This window comes from Jaculus jaculus, chromosome 10 (genome assembly GCF_020740685.1).
Source record: "Jaculus jaculus isolate mJacJac1 chromosome 10, mJacJac1.mat.Y.cur, whole genome shotgun sequence".
Taxonomy (NCBI): domain Eukaryota; kingdom Metazoa; phylum Chordata; class Mammalia; order Rodentia; family Dipodidae; genus Jaculus; species Jaculus jaculus.
Window position 1 is genome coordinate 83,063,912 of NC_059111.1, and position 18,657 is coordinate 83,082,568.

Sequence of the window (18,657 nt, forward strand, 5' to 3'; positions counted from 1 at the left end):
TGAACAGTTTGCAGTTCACACATTTTATGCTTTAGTTTTTACAGTACAATAATAAAAAAAAATATCCTGGAGGTCCGCAGCACCAAGAAAAACAGAATTGCAGCATGTTTAATACCCATTCATTTTGCATGAGTCTGAATAAAGATGACTTACTGTTGACATTTCCCAGAACACATTTCAAGGGGCAATGATTCTGTGGGGTGCTGCAGGAAGTCAGGATAAACAGCTCAAGTATCTTCTGAATGGGACAGACTATGCTATCCTCTCAGAAGTTTACAGTACAAGTGTGTCATATTGAGAAATCAAAAAGCCCATGACAAATAATCTGCTGAATTTTGTTACAGCATGTCCTACAATTACTTAGTTATGGACTGTCCCAGATTCCTACTTTAAAATCACCATCAGCATTGCTCATCTGTTCTAGTTATCATAGCAAACTTTATTTTCCATGATCATTTTCTCATTTTTATCAGCTGCATAGATTCTAGACACTTGATGGACAAACATGTCTTAAATCTCTCAGCATGAGCATGCAGCCTGGGACAGAGTGCTCAGGAAACCCATGGGTTGAATGAATATACAAGGGCAGACAGTGTATAGGATGTATTGGTTCTATCAATGACTCAGATTTCTTTCTAATTTGTCCCACACATCGGGTGTCTTGTTTGTATTGGTTGTTTAGTGAACTGTTGTAAAAACTTATTTGTAAGCAATGAGTGGGCAAAAGGCAATGTCCAGGGTGCTTTTAAGTTTCTTACTGGCTCTTGTCACCTGCCCTTCCCTCTGAGGAATGTATGACATCTTGGCTTCCTCTAGAGAGAGTGAGAAGGGGAGAGACACCTAGAGGGGGGTATTTCTGAATTGTCAATTCTGCCTGCAGCACAGCAGGTGAAAGTCACTTTGCACTTCGTGTATTTCCCACCAATATCCATTTGTGAATGGAACAGAAAGACTAGAAGACACAGCATGAGAATGTGGAGTGAGGGAAGATGATGAGGGAGAAAACAATAATCTATTCTTTTTTGTTTTCTGACCTGTAACACCTATTGTTTCAATCAGAATGATTTATAATTTGGATGGTTGCATATTAGATAATTAGTATCCTAACACATCTGCTGAAGTTGCAAATATACAGAAAAAAAAATGAATTGCAACCACATTTGTTCACTAAGACAGAAATCACTGAATTGCTATGAGAAAATAAGTTGGAATATTGGAATGATATTTTATCTCTTGTTGTCTTCTTACAAGTACTCCTCTCTTACAATACTTTTAAAATTGGACACCAAATTTTAATACTGAGTAGACACTTCTATAGTGAAAGCAAAAATCTGACCTCACAATGGTACAATATCTTATGATTTTCATTTTTCGTCAAAGACAGAAATGTTTGATTGCTAGCCAATTTGTAGAGAAACAAACATTTTCTTAGACTAAATCAAACTGAAGTCATTGCTGTACACAATTCTAATATTCACAAGGAATAAAATGCTGAGAAGGAACTAAAATAAAAGATTGGTGTAGAGGGTTCTTTATATAAACATCACTGTCTGCTCCATATGTAATGTTATATTTTAAAACACAACGTGTGGTAAAGGACTTCAAGCAAATGAATTTGGAAGGAGAAGTGAAACTAAAGAAAAAATACCCTATAAAAATTGAAGGATGAGGGCTGGAGGGATGGCTTAATGGTTAAGGCATTTGCCTGAAAAGCCAAAGGACCCAGGTTCAATTTCCCAGGAACCACATCAGCCAGATGCATAAGGGGTCACATGCATCTGGAGTTCTGTGCAGAGGTTGGAGGCCCTCTTTCCCTCTCTCTCTCCCTCCCTCTTTCTCTCAAATAAATAAATATTTCTTTAAAAAGTTTATAAAAAATTGAAGGATAAATAACAGGTAATACCACTTTGTAAATATCACTTATTTTCTTTCTATAAATCTGTAAACATATAGCCTTATTCACTGTGGGTTTTTTAATGAACTATACACGTTTTCACACATCATTTAATTATCCAAACATATTTTTCTAATGTAACACTACTTTGTTATATGGCACATCTATAAAGTTCTCTACTGATAGTAATGTAGATGTCCCCTCTATTTTTTCCACTGCAAATAGTGCTTCAATAGCTAACCTTATTCTTTATACCTTTAGCCCATATCTATTTTTTTTTCCCTTAGGGTAAGATACTTGGGAGTGCTACCCTAAGTTACATGGAAAACATATTAAAGTATTTGCTTATGTTGCAATGTTAATTTTCTTAAAGAAGTACTTTCCTTACATTGTGACCTGGAAATGTTTTAGGTCATTATCCTGCAGCATTATCAGCTATAGTCTTTATCATTTAAAAATTTTATATGTGGGGCAGGAGAGATGGCTCGGCAATTAAGTTTCTTGCCTGCAAAGCCTAATGACTCAGGTTTGATTCCCCAGTCCTCATGTACAGCCAGACACATAAGGTGGCATATATGTCTAGAGTTCATTTGCAGTGGCTACAGAACCTGGAATGCTCACTTTCTCCCTCTCTTAAATAAAATAAAATAAAATTTTATATGTAAAAGCCTATCTCCTTTTAACATATTGAGTTCTTGAATATAAAGTAATTAAAAGTTGTTGCACGAGTTAGGTCATTCTCATGACCTGAAATTGCTGCATTTGGACAATTACAATATGCAATATGATACTCAAGAGGTGCAGCAATTTATCACTTAGACAATTTTTGAAGAATGGTTCAATGTCATTAACTTTCAAATACTTTTGTAGCACCTGGCCAGGTCAAGGGCTGTAATATAAGCCCAATATAGAGAGCTACTCCCCAGCAGAGGTTTTAGTAGGAAAAGTTGAAGAAATGCCATAGTAAGAGAAAAAACAAATAATTTTTTTTAAATTTTTTTATTTATTTATTTGAGAGTGACAGACACAGAGAGAAAGACAGGTAGAGGGAGAGAGAGAGAATGGGCGCGCCAGGGCTTCCAGCCTCTGCAAACGAACTCCAGACGCGTGCGCCCCCTTGTGCATCTGGCTAACGTGGGACCTGGGGAACCGAGCCTCGAACTGGGGTCCTTAGGCTTCACAGGCAAGCGCTTAACCGCTAAGCCATCTCTCCAGCCCAAAAACAAATAATTTTTAAGAATACCATAATAAAACCTAGTACTGTGTATGCTATTCTTAACTTTTAAAATAAAATTTAAAGAAGAAAATAAAAATAGTGCACATAAATTTATGAGAGGCAAAGATATAAAGATCTGGTATAGTTTGGTATATTAGGGAAAGACTCATCTTGGGAATGGTGTTTAAGATGAGATGCTACAAACGAGAATCAGTTACACAGGTGGAACCTGAAGCAGAGGAGGGAATGGTTAACAGGATGTTCTCTATGGAGATGGCCAAGTCATGTTTTTCAAATAGCAAATTATGGGTCTGCTGCTTCTAGTATGATGGGTGTCTTGATAATATAAACATCCCTGCTGAGGACAAAGCATGTCAGTGCTGCACATTCTATAACTGGCATGACTGCTGTAAGGATATTAGCAGCAGCGATAGATTTAGGTACCTAAGATATTCAACTGTCAGAACAACATAATCCATTGTGTCAGAAGGAAAAAAGAAACTCAAAACCAGGCAATGAACGAGACATTCAGGGAACAAGGCAGATTTCAAAAAAGAAACAAATGGAATTTCCAGAACTAAAAAAAAAAAATTAGTAACTGAAATTACCTCACCATAAGAGTGAAAGAATAGATGTCATAACTGGAAAGTGAACTGAAGAAAGAATAAGGGTATCAAACTACAGCTCTTGTGCTGTCTCTCCAAAGAAGCATTAGAACATGCCATACTCATTCACTGAGATGCTGTCTGTGGTGGTTTGAATCAGATGTTCCCCATTAGACGTGTGTGTTCGGAAGGCTAGGTGCTAAGCTGGAGGCAGTTTGGGAGGGGAAGCCTTGCTGAAGGAGGTGGGGGGTGCAGGCTTAGGGGTGTTATAGCCAGCTTTACCCTTGCTAGAGCTCAGATTACTCTTGTTTCTGCTAGCTGCTGTGGCAGATATGATGTCTGGCCTCTGCTCTTCTCTTTTTTCCCACTATGCTGAAAGGCTTTTTGAGACTGTAAGTCAAAATCAACCATTTACTCCCATCAGTTGCTTTTGCCTGGGTGTTTTGTCACTGCAACTCAAAGGTAACAGCAACACTGTCCATGACTGCTTCTCTACACTGCGTGTTACTGAGGAGTTACATCCCAGATGGCTTGGCTCACAAAAGTAGGTAGATATGTCAGTGATATTAAGACATGGTAAAAAAAAACCTGCTTACTATAACAGTTGTTAGGCATTTCAAAGAAGAATAAAGATACTAAAGACAAAATATTTAAATATATAAAAATACTGCAGAAATGATGACAGACATGAACCTTCATGTATCTCAGTAAGAATAAACAAGAAGTGCGCAGACGTGGCACCAGCACAAGGGTGAAGGAGATAGACACAGAGAACACTCAACTCCTAACAGGCCAGAGATCCAAACACACAGGCTCTCAATACCTCATCACTGAAGTAGACCTAAACGGAACACAGCATGGCTCAGGGAAATTCACGGAACAGGGGGCAGAAAGATTGTTAGAGCCTCAAGTTGGAATATTATGCACAGAGATGTTGCCTCTTCCCCAGATCTGACAGCTACCCCCACAATGCATGACTCATAATTCCCAACAAGGAGGGTCCCTTTGGAGGAGGGAGAACAGGGAGGAGGAGGCTAACGATGGCACCAACATGGCTGTTTACACACTGAGTATGTACATAACTAATGAAGAAAAAAAAAAAAAAAGAAAGAAAAAAGAAAGCCAAGTGTGGTGGTGTACACCTTTATTCCTGGCACTTGGGGATGCAGAAGTAGAAGGATCACTGTGAGTTAGAGGCCACCCTGAGACTACATAGTGAATTCTATATCAGCCTGAGCTAGAGTGAGACCCTACCTTGAAAAGCCAAAATAAATAAATAAATAAATAAATAAATAAATAAATAATAAATAAAGAAGTGCACAGTTACCCACTGTAAGGACAGAAAGATTATACACCTATACATACCCCATTCAAGTGCATGAAAGGAAGCCATACATAAATAAAATATAATCAATATAAAAGACAAATGGTATACACTCACAATCTTAAGATAATGCAGAAAGAAATAATGACAGATTCTAATATCATTTTTTTGTGGCAACTAAAGAAGTTGGGAAAAAATTCATTAATACTTTTAAAGTTCTCAGAGAAAACAATTAATCTAAAACTACCAATAAAACTTTCTTTACAAGCTAGGGTAAAACAAAGGCTTTATATACATATAAAACAGTCTTTTGGGAACTCCCTGGGCAGGAAATTTCAAAGAATATACTTTAGGTCAAGATAAGAAAACCAGTTTCAAAATATAAGTAAATATATTAAAATAATATTTACTGGGAAGGGGAATGGTTCAGTGACACATATGTTTGGAGTTCATTTGCCATGGTAAGAGGCTCTGACATTCCCAGTCTCTACTTCTCTCTCTTTCTTCTCTCCTTCTATCCTACCCCTACCCCCCCGGCACTCTCTGCTGGCAGATACATCAGATACATAACTTTTTGAAAAATTATTATTTTTTTTTAATTTGTAGAAAAATTCAACACTGTGAAGTGTGAAATGTTTTGAGAATCATAGCTTATTCATGATCTCAATCATTTTGCAACCCGGTGCTTTTTTAACTGCTGAACTATCTTCCCAACCCTAGGTCTTAATCATTTTGGATAAGGGATAATTAATTATACAGTGTAGATATAACAGTACCACCTGATACTTAGTTTATTATTATAAACAAAGTACTTTCACTATTTAATCCATTCAGGAAGCAAAGCAGTAGGTATATGGATGTTACTGTGTTCAGTGAACAGACAGGAGGCAAGGCTCAAATAGGTTAGGATCAGTTGTTCAGTCAAACAGCTCACAAACAGAAGAGACAAGATAATAGCACAAGTGTTTTGGTAGCTCAGTGTTATTTCTAGATCACTGCTATCTATGACATACCATGGCTTCCCTGTCCTTTCTTTATTCATTTTTTTTCTGTCATTTTAGAAGAACTGAACACAAGGTTGGAAAGGAACAGATAAATAATACTTGGAGTGTCTGATTAAAGGTTTGAGGTAATTCTACATTTTCTCCAAATTCGTTTAAACCCTCTGATGCATACTTAAGGGAGTTCATTGATATTGTCCACCTGATTCTTACATTTAGCATGCAGGGTGCTATCTGTCTGATCAGCCACATATCATGGGCAAACTTGCTCATGGCTACTGATTGGGCTGCCTACCTCCCTGAAAGTAACCTTCTAGATTGATAATTCCTGTGGAATTATTTTCAATAGATTTCCATGGAGCCCAAACTGGCTGAGATATTTGGCCAAAGATGACCTTTAATTTCTGAGCTTTCTACCTTTATCTTGCAAATGCTAGGATTGTAGGCATGCCAGGCTTATACAAAACACAAGTCACATATATGAATGAAGTGTTAGTAAAATTTTTGATGATTCTATTTCATGCATTATCTATGATTTTATTCAAAAAGTGTGTTACTACCTCTAAAATTAGAGGCAAGAAGTTGCAGTATACTCTCTGAAGTGAAGTCGAAGGGGAATATTACTAGTATCTCAGAAGCTGGAAGTATTGTAATATACTGATTTGACTGAGAGCCCAGCCAAGATGTAACACTCTGTGGTATGATCTGGAACCCATACAAAAAAAGGAATGATTTTACATACACCACAGCCATGTTGTAAACTTATACCTTCTCCTTGAAGACAGTACATCTAAGCTACCCCTTGTCAGGCATGTGGCATCTCTCAGATGACTCTACTAAATGGTAGAAGAATCAGTAAATATATTGTCAGTCTTATATTAAACTAAGGCATAAAAACCATTTTACATTGCTGCTTTAGTTTCTCCACCCTCAGCTTGACTTAATAAACCAAGACATATAAACACTCACATCAGCCTAGAACTCTGCCCTCAAATGCTTTGTCTCTGAAATCTCTTTTCTCGTTCCTGCCAGCCCTGAGCAGCACTGTTGCAGTGAGTGGCTGGGTTATTCATGGGTATGTGTGCCTGTCTTCCTGCAGGAGTGGGTCTGTTTCTGTCCTTGACTCACTTTTTCTTTCTTTCTTTCCTTTTCTCTGTCTTCCTCAGTCTTGGTACCAGCCAAGCCTTTTCTGTTTAAATTTATTCTTTTATTTCTGAACACTTAAAGAGCTATTCAGCGAAGACAGCATTGGACAGAAAGCATGGCCCCAGCGAGCTCAGCACAGAGTGGTAGGATAGGCTCCCTGAAAAAATTCTATGCAGAGGCACTGCCGTCCTTCACTTCTGTCAGTAACAAAAGGCAATCCTTCTTCCTTTTCAATTTCTGGCAGAGGTGGCTTTTAGGTAGTGAGCAAAACACTTCCTAAATGTGTCTCTGGACAGATGTAAAAATGATCACAACAAACGATGAGGACAGTAAATACTGTCAAAGAGTTGGACTTGACATTAGCAGCATTTTTTAACAAGAGTCTATGAACATCACATGTGGCAGGCATGCTGAAGAGAAGCACACAATGGGAGGTTTCTAAGACTGGAATTCTTCTAGCCAAGACATTAGAATAATAATTACATACAGTAAAACACTTCCAGTTAGCACAAGTGAGTACAGCCTTGCTACTTTTTCTCACACTTTTCTTCTCTTCACAACTTATATCTTTGAAGGTGGCATGGCCAGAGGAAGAATATTAGAGTGTTAGTAGCCATCAATGCTTATATAGTTCTTATAATTACTTTCATAATAGTATTTCCCTCTGTTTATATATGAGTACTTGGAATTTCAGGAAGTAATCTTCCCACTTGGCTCAGTTTACAAATATCAGAGCCAGGATTTTTAAACCTCCGTCCCCCACCCCCCACTTTCATCAGGGCAGCATGGCATAAATAAATGAATGGTATCTATGGGACTGCAAATACAGAAAATAACATAACTCTCAGCTTGTCCAAGGTAACTTTTATATAAACCAATGTTCAAATTTTCCTCAAATATCATTTCTTTCTTCTTTTTAAGTGGCATATGCCTAATGTTGAAATACAGACTGATTATACATGCATACTTTAACTTCTTATAAAATAACTTTAATATGGACACTACAGATAGAATATGCCTGAACATACAAACATAATTTAACTTATAAGCTAGGTAATTCTTTTTTGGGGAGCCCACACCCACTCCAGAGCATGTGCTACTCCTTCTCTTACATGTCTCTCTCTCCCTTAATGCCTATGCTTAGATCTGTATTAAATCCTTTTCTTATAAACCTCCAACTTTGCTTCATAAAAATTATATGTTATCATTATGAAAAAAATTATTTAGAATAAAGGTAACTATAGTAACCTCAGATTTAAATCAGGTTTCTGAAACAAAGTCAGCAGCTCCTAGATGCCTCAATAACTTTACATTAAATTGTGTTTCAAACACACAAATTTTGAGAACCAATTAGCTGAATACTACCATTTAATTCTGTGTTTTGTGTGTGTTAATAATATAGACAATCTGATTATACATTGTCTTTGGATTTGTTTCACCATAGTCCTACCATCTTGTATTTGTGGGCATTGCCCAACTTTACGATGCTTCTTTCTGACAGAGAAGGAATTACAAGAATCAGGAGACAAGAGGCTGCTTATATAAAAAAGGTCTTGACACTAGCTGAGACATCATAATTTGCTGTATCTCACATGTTCTGAGTAAGGAAGATTCGGTTTAGAGGAGTGGACAAACAAGATAAAACAAAACAAAATGACTACAACATTTTCCTACTTGTCCAGCAAGGATAAAGAAGTGAAATCTGAATAGATTCTAAGACTAAAATCAGTTCCATTTTATTGAAGACTGAGAAATGGCAGCAGTAGTATTTCAACAAATTTTCATTATGTAACAAAAATGTGTAAAGCACTATAATAAGGTAGGAGGGGAAAATAAATGAATGAGAATTGGTTTCTGCTTTCAAAATATGAACTCGTAAAAGAGAAGCAGGCATGTTCATGTGTATATGTTCACCAGAGAGATGCACAAGCAAAAGATCCCAAGGTAACTATTCAAATAACAGATATTGAATGAGCTAAACAGTTCTGAGAAAGGACAGAAAAAGGAGATATATTCCATTGTGGTAAAAACGGTGTATGAGATAAGACTATCTATAAGTAAAACTTGTAGATAGAGTAGGATAATAATAATGGAAAATGTTCATATTATGAGTCAGAATCTATTTTTAACTTAACAACCAAATGAAAATTACAGAATTATTCTGAAAAGGAATATGGTTAAAAGCCAATCATTAATTTTGATTTAGACTAGTAGGAAAACCCAATAGATGGAGATCATGCATAGGCAAGATAACATAAAGGCCACAGTTGGGGCAGATAAAGAGAAATTAAAAAATATGAAGGAATTTGAGTAGTTTTTGGAGGTAGAATAGCAATACTGGTAATTGAAATTGGATAACTGGGTCTAAGGGTTAAAATTAAAAAAAAAATAAGATGTTAGAAAACAATAGGCCTTTAATAGCAAAGACATTAATACAAGTATTAAAAGTCATGTGAGGAACTGTAAGAGTTGGCAAGAAAGCTAATTGATGAGATGTTAGATTCAGTTTTATATACGGAGGTTTGAAAGTATCTGCAGAACACCACAGCTGACAGTGGAGATCTGTAGCTTTGGAGAATAGCTGGTTGGAATTATCCACATAGTAGAAGTCATGGCTGAGGTGTGGAGGGACGTAAGATTTTCAAGGTAAAAAAAAAAATTCTCTGAAAGAAAAGAGCAGGTTTTAGAACAGAGTGATAAAAGTGTTGTATTGGAAACCTGGAAGGTAAGAAATTCTTAGTACAGGTTAGAAAAATAAGGGATCAAAATGAGGGAATGTAAGAATGAGTCAATAAGTGAATGAATGAATGCAGGAATGAATGGAGACTAAAGGAAGACAGAGAAGAAGCGACAAAGTAGGGTAATCATGAGAAACCATTGGCTGGCAAGCAAAAGGGAACTGTTGGCTTGGCAGCTGCCAAGATAACAATTCTTTAGTCATATAAGCTATTATTATTATTATTATTTTTAATTTTGGGGACATAGCTCTATGGTTAAAGGCACTTGCTTCTAACACCTGCTAGCCTGGGTATGATTCCCCATGTAAACCCAGATGCACAAAGTGGTACATGGATCTGGAGTCAATTTGCAGCAGCAAAAAGTCATGGCATGCCCATTCTCATTCCCTCTCATAAAAACATTTTTTAAAAAAAATTTATGTGCAAGTACGTGTGTGTGCCATTGCAAATGGTATACCAGATGCTTGCATCACATTTTGGGTATAGCTTTATGTGAGTGGTTGGGGAATTGAACTCAACTTTGTATACTTCACAAGCAAGTACCTTTAACTACTGAGCTATCCTCTATCACACACACACACACACACACACACACACACACACACACACACACTTTAATGTACTTAATTTCCAATGACTAAATACTGCTAGTATACCTTTCTTGCAGATGGGAAATATGAGAACCAAATAGAACATGAAACTCATCAAATGTCCCACAAAAATTAAATATTCGGGCTGGAGAGATGGCTTAGCGGTTAAGCGCTTGCCTGTGAAGCCTAAGGACCCCGGTTCGAGGCTTCGTTCCCCAGGTCCCACGTTAGCCAGATGCACGAGGGGGCGCATGCGTCTGGAGTTCGTTTGCAGAGGCTGGAAGCCCTGGTGCGCCCATTCTCTCTCTCTCCCTCTATCTGTCTTTCTCTCTGTGTCTGTCGCTCTCAAATAAATAAAAAATTAAAAAATATATATATTTAAAAAAATTAAATATTCATTTGAGCAACAATGGCTCAATTCTAAGGCCTATGACAACCATAATATATTGCATGGCTACATGAAGCTTAGGCAGGTTTGTGGGAAAATAAAAAGAAAGAGCAAAAATATATTTCAAGTAAAAGGAGTAACAGTTAAAGCATAGTCAAGGAGGCAGGAATATATACACTGTCTAGAGACAAAAAGAGAATAACATAGACTTTGAAGTCAGGACGTTGACAGTTGTGGAGGACTATATTAGGTGGTTTTTTTTTTTTTTTTCTAGATTGATCAAACAAGAAGTGAGCTTGATGGCTTAGAACTGTAAAAGGTAATACTTGTTCCAAAAATGTAAATGAGAGGAGACTGGGAGGAAATTTGGCAAAATCCTCATAAGCTTAACTGCTTCAAAAATGCAAGTTTATTCCATAAATGAAAAGCAAGTATCGTTGGCTGTGAACAAGCCTGTCTGAAAATCCTAGGCACATGTAGATGTTACAATAGGGCTCATCTGGATACTTAAGCTGTACAGATCCTAGTACCAGGCAGTATGGGAGAACTAAAAGGCAGTTTCTACTTCTCACAGATAGTCTGTCTCTCTCCCTTTCAAGTGGTTTCACCAGCAAAAAGAAACGTAAAGTGCAGCTCACCTAAATCAACAGTGGATTGATGTACATTTTTCCTTTGTGCTTTTTTTTTTCTTATAAGAAGTGTTTGCTATTTCCAACCCGTTACTAGGTGATAATGGCAAAGTGCGTGTTCTCCATCTTGCAGACAGCCCTATACATTTCACTGCACAGATTTGTAAGTCAAAATACCTGTTGCCATGCACGTGAGAGGCACAGAATGCAAAGCTGTAATGGAGCAGGGTGGGGTCAATGACAGCACCGTTTTCTGAATGTTCCATCAGTTCTGTAAGGTAGCAGAGATGCCTGTGACAGCCTCTCACCCCATAACGGGCACAGTACTCATCCAACACAAAGACCTGGCCAGGGCTGAACCAACCCTGCAAGAGAAGAAAAAGACACACATTTTCTATATAAAGATTTACTTGTCTAGAGGCCCTTTCAGGCACTGTAAGTAGTGGCATGGAGGTGTCTTTCGGCATTTATCTCATTAGTGGTGTTTTTCATATGATTTTCAGGTTGAATGTCATCGCATAGGAAGTGATTTGTGACACTTGCCATCCAATGTCAGCCTTTCTTTATTGCTTGAGGCAAGGTGTGGAAATTTGTTCTTCTCCAGTGTCATTCATTCAAACCTAGGCAAATTTATTCACAAGATTTATTCACACGGTCAGTCACAAAGACTCCAGAAATTCTGATATCTTTATGAGTCAGTAAAAGCAAAGCAGACACTATTACAGAAATTTCTCTGACTGGAAGTATTTTATAAAGTGAACCCATTAGAATATTTAGTAAATCTATCAATAGTATGTATGTGCTATTTGGGTAATTAAATATCTGGGATATGTTTTCTCTTTCTGTCTTTTTCTGGCCCAAATAAAACAACAGGGTTTTCCATAAGTAGTTTTTCATGTTAAAGTGAGACACTGGGCTGTGAATGCTAACCACACTTGAAGGCTGCGTACTTGGTGCATGGTGGAGGGCACAGCTAGGCTGAGCTGCTTTGTACAATATCATGACAGATTCATTTTACAGATTCACTTATATGGGTTTGTTTAAAATAATGAAAGGAAAATAAGGGAAAGTTTTTAAAAGAGATGAGATAACTATGGAAAAAGGAAGAGAGAGGGAGGAAAGGAGAGGGTATTAGCAGAGGAGGACAAAGGAAAAAATAACCACAACACATGATGCAGATGGTAAAGGCACTCAGTGTATGAAGCAAATTACATACATTCCTTCTCTAAAATTTAGAGCCAGCATGCATAGTAGTTATGAAGATTTCTACATGATAAACAAGCTAAATTTGAGAGCTGTGAAGTGAATTGCCCAAGGCCATAGTTCTAGTCAGTTGGTGAGTTCTGGTGTACAGCCTGGGTCACCTGGCTTCCCAATACTCTTTCTAATTACATGACACTCCTAAATACATACAAGACACACTAATGAGCTCTCAGATTTATAGTAAATCAATGAGCCCTCAGTGTGATCATGGCAGTTATTTCATTTCTTCTTGTCTATGGAAGTAACTACAATGGATGGGGAACATATTCTATGTGAAACTTTATAGAGAATACCACTTAATGCATGAAGTTACTAACTATGTTCATTATCCAGAAGACTCAAGTATGATAGGAATTGTTGTTTCCAGAAGTAAATAGTTAGAAGAGCACATATGATTCTTAAACCTTTAATCCTTATACTTGGTGATGTCAAGCAAAATACCTCATAATCTTAAATTTTGGCTATACTTACAATACACACAAAACTACTTAAATCAATCTCTTTCTTCCTTCTTTCCTCCCTCTTTACTTTCCTCTGGTACAATTCAAATTATCTTTACAGGAATCACTATCTATACAGCCCTCATCATATTGCTCATCTCTGTTTCCTTCTATTGTCACTTATGCTGTCCTTCTAAGAACCAAGAGTGATAAGAACATCTGGTGAATAGAATTTAAACCTTAAGATGTCTGTGCAAGTGTCAGTAAATCCTATAACAGAGGTTTATGTATCTTTATTTAAAGCCTTCTGTTTTCACTCAGTTTTATCTGGAGGGACTGGTAAAAGACAGTTCAGCATCTATTTAAGTCTATTTTCCTGTTTGTTGAGTGAGTGGCACAGCAGTGGCCTTCAAGTGTATAATTTTCAAATTAGAAAGTAATTGATTAGAATTCACTATACTTAACTCCAACTCTAGTTGTTAAATGAGTCTGAAATAAAATGATGCTTTAAAACAACTATTTGTCATTTTTCTGCAATCTTTTCTTCTAATCTGGGTAGGCAGATAGATTTGTACTCACCAAGCAAGAATAGGAATCATTCAGTCTGTGATCCAAAGTCTGTCTCTGCAGGATTCTGAAAAGGAAGGCATGGTCGAGCTTGCAAGGATTAGCAGAAATAAACTCATCCATACCATGCTTCTGAAAACGGTCTGCATCTGTAAATTCACAAGAGCATGTATAGTACTTTCATTTTCTGATTTCATAGTGAACAATACAGATTTTGAAGAATATAAAATGCATGCCTCATGATAACAGAATGCCCATTTTTTTTTCACCTTAGATATGGTGCCAAATCTTCAGCATATTAATATGTTACAATTTTGAAGCCTAAGGCAAATATGATGGGAAAATCTACAAAGTACTTAGATGAAAGAATTCAATTTTTATTCAAAGTTGCTTCTACTCCCAGTTCCCCAGTAGAGGAACAGTATTCTTTGTCAATTTTAAGAAAAGTTGATATATATAAAGAACATATTTATTAAGGGGAGTGACTGGAAAAGAAACCAGATTTTTTCATAGTAAATAGCAATGATGGCCAGAAGCTTGCTTTGCAAATGGCAAACTAGGGCAGAGATGAGCACATAGTTCTGGTTGGATTACTTCCAGTCTCCATTTTGTACGGAGCTTTTAAGGTCCAACTTTAATGCAGAAATAGCAATGAACGCGCTCAAGCTTCAAGTTTAAGAGACATGAAAAAAGGGAGCATCGCATTTGTGCAAATATGCAGACAAAGCCCAGCATCCCAAATGGCACTTCAATCAAAGGTTCAAGTTTATTGTTCTTCACAGATTGCATCTTTCAACGCCTGCATACCCTGCAGGTTTATCAAAAGGCAAGCTTTTACTATTGCTTTCATTAATGGTATGTTTTGTCAAAGTCTTCAATGTGATTTACTAAATATAGACAGAAAAAGCCCCACACTTTTCCTAAAAGGATGCTGGGGTGTTACTACATTAGCTCTGATAGAAGCAGGGCGCATATTGAGCAAGCAGCCAGTTATGAGGATCAAAGTGGACTCTTCTCACAATGGTAAAGATGAACCCCATTTTTCCTTAAAATTCATGTCTTTCTGGTCATCATAAGAAAAGCAGAGTCTTAAATGTCAGCTAAGTGGAATTTCTAAAACCTATATGGTACAATCCTAAAATTGTAAAGGAAAAGAGACAAAAGTTTATTGATTAAACCCAATTATAGAATCAGACTCATAATAAAACTCAATATTGATCTGTGGACATGATGCTAACATAATCAGTCACATTTAGATATTTAGCCCAGATCATATTGATCCATGTCAAGTTCAACTTTCAGCCATACTTGCAGATGGAAGGACTATATAATTCAAGCTGAAGGGTCTTGAGAATCACATTAAAAAAAAAACAACTGAAGTATATTTTATGTTAGTAACAGAGATCAAAAAGGGAATATAGCAAGAAAACAATGGATGGCAATCTACTGGTGAGGTAAGGTACATAATTGTGAACTATAGAAAAATTATCATCTGTATCCATCTATATTTCATGACTACTTAACTGAATTATTAAGTACATTATATGTGATGAATCAATTTTAAATAGATGACCACTAAACTACTTTTTGAACTAAGAAATGAATCAATTAAACTTCTATTTATTTGTGAGTCTTTAAAAGTTAAATATGCAATAACATGAAATAATATTAAATGAATAGAGGGCAGAATAAAGGGAAAGCACAGAACTATGAGATTGGAAGATTATGTCATATTTTAAGGAATTTATACTAGCATTTTCATTTCTGTATTTATGTAGGTAAAATATACTTTTAACATTACCATTATGAAATAATTATTAGTTTTATAGAGAAAATACTAAGTTGTATTCATTATCTCTTTCACCAAAAGTCACAATAAGCAGTTAAAAATAATGCCCATTAGTGTGGTGGTGCATGCCTTTAATCCCAGCACTTGGGAGGCAGAGGTAGGAGAAATGCTGTGATTTTGAGGCCATACTGAGACTACCTAGTGAATTCCAGTTCAGCTTGAGATAGAGTGAGATCCTACCTCAAAAAACCAAAATAATAATAATAATAATAATAATAATAATAATAATAATAATGCCCCTTAAGGGATTATCTATTGAGATCAAGATACATAAGAAATTTTAGAGAATAAAATACCAATAATTCTTCTTTAGATGATAAGAACCATTTAGATGATAAGAAACATTTTTTCCTATTAAATCAATAGACAAATAGACCTTAAATAAAATATACAAATTTCTGGAAATGAATCTATAGTTCATTTCTATAAGTACATGATGTTTTAAATTGAAGAAATAATTTCTTTGTGAAATACAGCTATAAAATTTTTTACTAATGAGACAAATCACATACATGAATGGAAATTTCTTTTTCCAACAATTAGATTAGTGATAAAATTATATTCACAAATAGCACATTAAGTCAAAAATATATATTTTGTCTTTAGTAAAACAAACTCACTAAAATTATTTTTAAAAAAAAGTGAAAGGGGAAGCTCTACTCTCTCTAGAGCTGCATTTTATGAAACACAAGCTGTAAAGACCAAACAGCTCTATTTTTTCTGCATCAAATAAACATAGCTGAAAATGCTACATAGAAACATATTTCACCATTGGCTTCCATGAATTTATGAACACATAAAAAATAAACCCACAGGCAACCGTTTTAACCTCCTGACATGACAAATCTTTTATGTTAAGCTGTTTTTCAACAAAAATTTCATTAAAAAAAACTGTTTTTGGCTAAGAGGGGCTATATCCATCACAATATCCCTAGATTTACAATGCTTATCCCAATTAATCTATGTTGACATTATTCTCCTTTGGAGAATGTGATTTTCTTTTTCAGAATGTAGCAAGATCCTAGGAGATAAACTACCCCTTATACTTCAGCCAAGGCCGTGACTGACCCACAAAAGATTGGGGAGATGAGCAAGAGTGCTGCTTCCATAGTGACAATCAGTGCCAGGGTAAAGAAAACAAATGCTGAGAATACTCAACACATACCAAAACAGAGATCCAGAGGGTCCTGAGAGCTTATCACTGAAGTAGACTTAAAACACACCCACCATAGCTCAGATATTTTTGCAAAAGAAGGAGTGGAAAGATCATAAGAGCCAAAGATTAGACTGTCATAATTAGAAGTATTGCCACCCATGAATGACTGCTACTCTCACAAGGCATAACTGACAACTCCATGGGTAATACCAGTAACTCCACTGAAGAAGGCCTCAGCAGAATTTGGGCAGGGAGGAAGGAAACAGTGGTACCAACACATGGTGCATCTATACAAAGTATGCTCCTAATAATTAACTTGTGTGTGTGTGTGTGTGTAGTTATGTGTATTTGGGTTACTTTGCTGTCCTTTGTTTTAATAAAATAATAGTTTCCTTGTTATAATTAAACTACATTTTATTTTATATATTTGAAGTTTACAATGTAATGCCATGAGATACATAAAGAAAATGGAATTGTATAGAGTGAAGCTCAGTAACAATTCCATTCTACACAGCTAACTTTTGATATAAGAGCAGCTAAAATCTACACATTTAACAAAACTTGCTTCTGTAAGGGAATATTATGCTTCTCATGGACACTACCTTTCTAGAATTGCCCATCATATTTATCTTTTGCACCTCATCCCTGCATTTCTTCCTTGACATTTTTCACTTTTGTCTTGTATGCGCTATGTGTGCATGTGAATATACAGACAGGTGCACTCTGTGACCAAGGTATAGGAATATCTGGTGTCCTTCTCTGTCTCTCTTCTACCTTATTTTCCTGAGACAGAGTTTCACTGTACTAGGAATTTCTCATTTTTCAGATAAAACTTCCAAACAGAAATTCTCCCATCTCCACCCCTTTTACCACTGGACATACAGTCATGTGCACTCATGTCCAGTTTATAACTTGGTGCTGGGGATGGAACTTGCTGCAGCAAGTGTTCTTACCCACTGAGTCATCTGTATAGCTCCAATAGCTATATTTATTCTTGAAAGATACTAAAGCATCATCCAAAACTTAAGAAAAATATGCTTGCAGTATAATCAAATCCCAGACTTTCAGGTTTAGTATATGATAAAATTATCATGCATTTAAAAAATAGTAAATTATTCATAATTTTATTTAAATGTTCTATGACAGCAGTAAACCTCAGTTTCATTTATCTTCTGAAACAGCATAAGGAAATAATCAAAACAAGCCAACAAAAAATGAGCTTAAACGATGTACGGCAATACTGTCATAAATTGTTATGATTAACCTATGGACTAACTACAGATGTGGGACATGGTAAATGAGGATGCTGGTGGAGTTTCTATGGTAACAGTTGGATATATATGCTCCAGTATCTTTAGGTGGTACTATTACTAGGAGTGCTGAGAATGGATGGAATAAAACCCAAATTGAAAAATATTACTATTTTCTAGAGGTTTAAGAAGTTATAGAAGCTTTATTCAAGTGGAACCTGAAAATTTAAATTTTCATCAGGGCAATAGCTGTGGGAAGTCAAGGAAAAGACTAGGTTGGTTGATAGTATCAATTTAGACAGTTAAGACTGTCTTGGAACTAGATAGCTTAGTAAGCAACGTGTGAGGGGCATCAGAGACCTAATCAGCCCCAGTGCATTGAGGAAGATTATTGGGTGGGCCCTGACCCCAATCTGTCCAGTGTGCCAATACCCAGAAGGGCATCTAAGTGGGTTCAGAATGTAAGATTGAAAGAAAAGAAAAACAGCTAACAACTTCTTACTTTGTAATAAATAATAATGATGCTGCATTTCTTTTTTTCCTGCTTCTGCTGGTGTGAGATATTTTTAATAAAGGAAAAAGAAAAAGGACAGTGGACACT

The 18,657-nt window shown here is 36.2% G+C and overlaps 1 protein-coding gene across 20 annotated transcripts in view; it reads right to left on the minus strand.

Moving 5' to 3' along the window:
• Positions 1 to 18,657, minus strand: part of Cadps2 (calcium dependent secretion activator 2) — a 586,012-nt gene that overhangs the window by 152,063 nt on the left and 415,292 nt on the right. For all 20 annotated transcript variants that reach the window (XM_004658596.2, XM_004658595.3, XM_004658593.2 and 17 more), the window contains 2 exons: positions 13,814 to 13,950; positions 11,709 to 11,896 (listed from right to left, as the gene is read on the minus strand). In XM_004658596.2, the coding sequence (XP_004658653.1) occupies positions 11,709 to 11,896; positions 13,814 to 13,950 (325 nt within the window). The remainder of the gene's footprint in view (positions 1 to 11,708; positions 11,897 to 13,813; positions 13,951 to 18,657) is intronic.